This window comes from Perognathus longimembris, chromosome 8 (assembly GCF_023159225.1).
Source record: "Perognathus longimembris pacificus isolate PPM17 chromosome 8, ASM2315922v1, whole genome shotgun sequence".
Taxonomy (NCBI): domain Eukaryota; kingdom Metazoa; phylum Chordata; class Mammalia; order Rodentia; family Heteromyidae; genus Perognathus; species Perognathus longimembris.
In genome coordinates this window covers 18,991,831-18,997,830 of record NC_063168.1, presented here as the reverse complement: position 1 = coordinate 18,997,830, position 6,000 = coordinate 18,991,831, and the positions used below count along the sequence as shown (strand labels likewise).

The window sequence follows — 6,000 nt, the reverse complement described above, 5'->3', positions numbered from 1 at the left end:
GGAGGTTGAGATCCGAGAATCACAATTTGGGGCCAGCCCAAGAAGGCAAATCCAAGAGTTTTATCTCCAGTTAACCAGCAAAAAGCTGAAACTGGAGGCATGGCCCAATTGATAATAAAAAAGCCTAGCAAGAGCATGAGGTCTTGAGTTTGAGCCAGTACACACGGAGTTATTTCTTTTATTTTTTTCCCTAAGTATACTTAATACTTGGAAATGGCCAGATGAATTTTTGAAGTTAAAAAAGTTATGAAATCAGTATTTTTGGTTCAGGAACTTAAAGCTTATCAAGATCCTCCCACTCAATGCATAATGGTTATATAAAGTAGCGAGATACATTTCATTGTACCTGCACCTGTTCCCCACCCTCCATGGGGCAATGATGGTAGTAGTACTCAATTGTGGACTCAGGCCAGGCACTCCATCACTTGAGTCATGCTTCCAGCCCAGCTTTCTGCTGGTTAATTGGAGTTGGACTCTCATGGAATTTTCTCCATAAATTTCAATCTGTGATCCTGCAGATTTCAGTCTCTTGAGTACTTAGGTCTACAGACACAAGCCACCAGTGTCTAGCTTCTTTTATGTTTTTTTTTTTTATTTTTTTTCCTCCTGATTCTAGAATCTAGCACTTGCTTGGCAGGTATGATATTATCACATTTTTGCATGTTATTTCTTAAATAGGATATTGTACTTTTTGTGCAGGCTAGTCTGTGACTGAAGTCCTTCTACCTACACCTCTGTGATTATAGACATGACTCACAATGCTCAGCCTGGTTTTTGAAACTCAGTCCTGATAACATTTTGCCCAGGCTGGCCATGAATTTCAATCCTCTTGATCTCTGCTTCCAGAGTAGCTGGGATTTTAATGTGAAAAATCATTGAATTAAAATACTACAAGTCTAGATAATAAAGTTCTAAGAAAGTTTTAAGTAAGGAATGAAAACAGATTGGAAATGGAAAAGGAACACCATTTATCATAGTACTGTGATCTGTAGCTCACTAAAAGGGCTCATCATTATTATAAATTATTTTTGCAAAGGTTACAACATTTGGACACAGATCCAAGTAGTGGAAGCTCAGAACATATTTGGTATATATGAACTAAATAGTTTGCTGTCCCCTAAGACAGTAGGTGTGTGTGTGTGTGTGTGTGTGTGCGCGCGCGCGCGCGCACACACACACCAGTATTGGGTCTTGAACTCAAGGTCTCAAATTCTTGTTTGGCTTTTTCCACTCATAGCTGACACTCTACCACTTGAATCATAGCTCTACTTCTGGCTTTTCTTTTATTAACTATAGATAGGAATCTCATGGACTTTTCTGTGCAGGCTGGCTATTAACCATGATTCTCAGATCTCAGTCTCCTTAGTAGCTAGGATTATAGGTGTAGCAACCAGTACCCTGTCAGTCATTACAAACTTCAGGTGGAAACAAGAATTTCTCCTCAACCATTTCACACACCTACACAAACACACTACAATGCTATGAAGTATTCACACTGTCAATGATTTAGAATGAATTCATCAATTCCAGAAGGAACCTCACATTTGCTCTGTCACTGCCATTTACATATGCATTTCCCCAGCAATTGTCCTTCTCATCAGCTCCTTTTCTTGTTGCATGACAAACTAATGCTCCTTCTTATATTTCTTTCCTACTTTCTTGCTGAAGCCTCCTGCCAAAATGCCAGGAGAAATGTCCAGAAGCCTAGGCCACCATCCACACTTCCTTAGGAAGAAAAACTTCAAAGTCAAGTAAAGGTCTGTAAAACCTGGAGTCGCTTTTGCTCAGGGAACGTAGGATGCAGATCAATAGCCATTAGCATAATTTACTTTTATTTTGAATTAAGTAGGGCTTTTCAACACAGACAACAGTGTTCTTTTTGTAAAAAATATTCTAACTTTTAAGTAAATCTCACAATGTATTTAAAATTAAGCATAGAAGTATTATGACCTAGAAATTATAATCCTAGTTATATATCCAAAAGAACCATAAATAGATATTCAAAGATACCATAAAGATAAATTTATCAAAGATAAATGAACCAGAAATAGATATTCAAAGATACCTCAAAGATGAATTTATCAAAGATAAATGAACTAGAAATAGATATTTAAAGATACCTCAAAAATAAATTTATCAAAGATAAATGCTCATAGTAGGCAAAAAGTATAAATAATCCAATGCCCTATTATTGAAGATAAACAAAATGTGAAATATTCACACAATAGAATATTATTTAACAAAAAACAGGTGAAGTATATTTTCTTCATTAAAGAAGATATGGAAAGTTGGACACTGGTGGCTCATGTCTGTAATCTTAGGCACTCAGGATGCTTAGAACTGAGAAAGTGTTCAAAGTGAGCCCAGGCAGGAAAGTCTATGAGATTCTTATTTCCAATTAGCCACCAGAATGAATTTCTGAGCTGTGGCTCAAGTGATATAGAGTCAGCCTTGAGTGAAAAAGCTAAGGGATAGTGCCCAGGCCCTGAGTTCAAGCCCTAGTACTGGTAAGTGCACACACATACACACAGACACACACAGAGAAATACACGCACACACACAGAATATATGGTGGATACTAGGTGTTATGATGCCTGTCTGTAACCCCAGCACTAGGGAGGCCAAGGCAGGAGAATGGAGAATTCAAGGCTGAAAAGGGTCCTGGCTGGGAGTGAGGTGAAAATGTGGTGGGAAAAGAGACTGAAGTTAAGAATTAAAAAGTCTAAAAGCCTAGGTCCAATCCCTAACCCTGACTTTACCACATAAAAAATATATATGCAGTCAAGAATCTCCTGTATAGATCCTACAAAATTAAGAGGAGTGAGGGAAGGGGTGGGAAGGAGAGGGATGGGTAGAAAGTTGAAAGGAATAACATTGATCAAGATATATTGTATTCCAAAACTGCTTTGTTAAATGGCTACTCTTCTGTACAACTACTTAATAAAATAAAAATGAACTAAAACTGTAAGTTCTGGAAAATGTATTATATACTTTTAAAGTATTTCCTTTAAATATTTTAAAAGAATAAATTAATTTCTATTCTTTTTGTGACCAAATGGAAGAGTATTACTTTTCCTGATTTTTTTTTTTTTGCCAGTCCAGGGGCTTGGACATAGGGCCTGAGCACTGTCCCTGGCTTCTTTCTGCTCAAGGCTAGCACTCTGCCACTTGAGCCACAGTGCCACTTCTGGCCATTTTCTGTATATGTGGTGCTTTGGAACTAAACCCAGGGCTTCATGTATACAAGGCAAGCACTCTTGCCACTAGGCCATATCCTCAGCCCACTTTTCCTGATCTTTAATGAGTCATTTCCTCTATCTGAACCTCAGTTTCATTGCATGAATAAGCTGTTTCATTCTAAGGCTAAGATACAGAGAGTACACTGAAATCTCTAGTACACACACAAAAAAAGTACTTTTAAAATGAAAGAATACATACATTCTTTTGCTTTCCTATTTTATCCCATATTTCAGATACTGACTAGTTTGAGGGTAAATATTAAAAATTTTATCTATGCTGGAAGAAGTTACAGACCAATGTAATGCAAGTTGAGAAATCCAGTCAGTTTTAGTCTGAATCTGTAATAGCAGATCTAGTCAGAATCAAATTTGTCCTGGGTAAAAAGTATATAGTAATTACTAATATGATTCTAGAATCAATTTCTAATTTATGACTGTCTTTCAGATCATAAGTGATCTATAGATGAAATGGACAATTTCAAAACTTTACTACTGATATGTGCTTTTAGAAGAGGAATTTGAGTCTATTTTGGTTAGAACTCTAAATCAGGCTCTATATGTAAAAGAAAAAAGGAAATAGAAATTCTAGTTTGTTTTTTTTTAAACTACTGGCACAAGGCTTCTTGTAGAGAAAAACCTAATTTATCTAACACGATGATCAAAGAAGGTAGTAACTTTTATTTGCTAACAAAACAGAAAATTAAACTTTTAAAAAATACTTAAAGGAAATAATTTAAATGTAGTAGAGTAATTACATTATCTAGCATTTACATTTTTATACATCTAATACAGCAAATATTTTTAAAACCCTTTATAAACCAAAAGAAAAACTCAAATGTAAAACAGTATTGGTGTATGTACATGATGGTGCAGGCACATAATTTGCTAGGAAAATGATAAACATGGTATATGGTGTGGTGAGAAGAGTCTCATATGACAGGATTCTGGCGACCTGAATACTAGTCCAAGGTTGGACACTTGGTGATCTGTGTGACTCTAAGCATTTGCCATACCTTTGTCTTGGACCTATATAACGAGAGGATTAAAGAATCATTTTCTCCAAGAGATTTTTGCTTTTCAATTTTAAGCAACAGAACCTTTTCTTCAAACTCTTCCAAGAAGCCTATTGTTTGAAATAAAATAAACTCACTCAGACATTCTCCTTGAAATAAGGCAAGAAAGCCAGATGCCCATCAGCTTTCTGTTCTCTTACTTAGCCAGTCCCCTTGAGGTGCCTCTGAAGAAAGTTTGGGGCTCCACAGAGTTGTCTGAAAACCACTGAGCCAGATAAAGCCAAATAACTCTTTACATTCTAGGATCTTTGGATTTCACTAAAATATGCATTTTCAAATATCTTGTGTAAATCCTTTTTCCTGAAGGAGTTATTTTATTATAAAAGTAATTTTGGAAAATAAGAAAAAAATCCAGGAAAGCTTTCCCATGTATGTCATGTTGCTCTTGTTTCACATGGCAAAACAATTAAAATAACTAAAGGGAGAGATTGTCACTTTTATTTTTGACGTATTTTCATAATATAATTTACCCTAAATTTGGTATGAAAGATTTGAATTTAATTCTCATTTTTTATCCTTTTCGAGAAATAGCATTTTAAAGAACTTCACACACACACACACACACACACACACACACACACACTTCTAATACTTGTGCTCTTAATATCTATGCCATCACCATCGGCAATCAGCATTAAATGCCAACTTACCCACTGGTTAAAATCTAACTTGCTGCTCTAACTCATCTTTATAAAACTTGATATATAGTTTAATCCTTTCAAATGCAACTGTGACACAAAGTATTACAGACTTTTAAAAACCTGTTCTCTTGAAAAAAAATTGTGGAGCATCAGTAACCAGATAGTATTCTCAAATTTCAGTGATCTAGTCCATAGAGCCGTCCCCTATGCACAGTGCTCTGTTTCATGCAGTACATGGCTTTAGCTGGCCAAATCTTTTTTTTTCCCAATGAATCAGTAGAACAGTAAAGATCTTACTTTTTTTTTTAAGCAGTGGCATATCAATGAGGCACAGATGTGTATTCCAACTCTGCATGGATGAGCACACTGTTCAATAGTGCTGGCTCACACGGTATCAGGGCGAGTTATCACTTCCCATGAAGGCACTCTTATCACCAGGGCCCAGAGAGGTGGCTGCAAATCGCAGCCTTTTTATTTTCAAGGCAGTTTTGCTGAACATTCAGGCTTCAAAGATTCACACTTCCAAAACTCTATAAGAGTTTGTGAACGCTCAATTTGCCAAAACTGTTTACAGTGTAATTGGGCACCGTACCTGTGTCCATGAGATAGCGAAGGCGCTTCTCCACCAGCGCGGCACGGGTGTCAATTTGCTTTTGCTCATTCTCTAGTGCTGCCAATTCTCCTACAACATACTGACTGGTGTCTTTGAACCCTTTCTGTTAACGAGAACAAACAGGAAGGAAAAAAAAAATCACTTGTAAGTTGCATTTTTCCTTTCTACAAACACTTAGTAAAGCACTTACCTAGAGAACCAAATACACCCTTGGTATCAACCTTAGAACCGAAGTGACTTGTTCCCCGTGATTTAGAAAAATTTCATATGTATTATGTATGCCAAACTTTTGCAAATAGTGAACATTTCAGCTGTTTAGCATTATGCTTGTAATTATGCACCTAGATTTACTGTATTTAAAAAGCTAATATGGAGTTAAATTTTTCCTTATGAGTTCAGTCACAATTTTTTTTGGGGGGGGGCATGGGCCAGGA

General features: G+C 36.4%; 1 protein-coding gene across 5 annotated transcripts in view; it reads right to left on the bottom strand.

The window, feature by feature from the left end:
• The window catches only part of Ehbp1 (EH domain binding protein 1), a 270,123-nt gene that overhangs the window by 37,307 nt on the left and 226,816 nt on the right, over nucleotides 1-6,000 (bottom strand). For all 5 annotated transcript variants that reach the window (XM_048352600.1, XM_048352599.1, XM_048352602.1 and 2 more), the window contains one exon: nucleotides 5,546-5,669. In XM_048352600.1, the coding sequence (XP_048208557.1) occupies nucleotides 5,546-5,669 (124 nt within the window). The remainder of the gene's footprint in view (nucleotides 1-5,545; nucleotides 5,670-6,000) is intronic.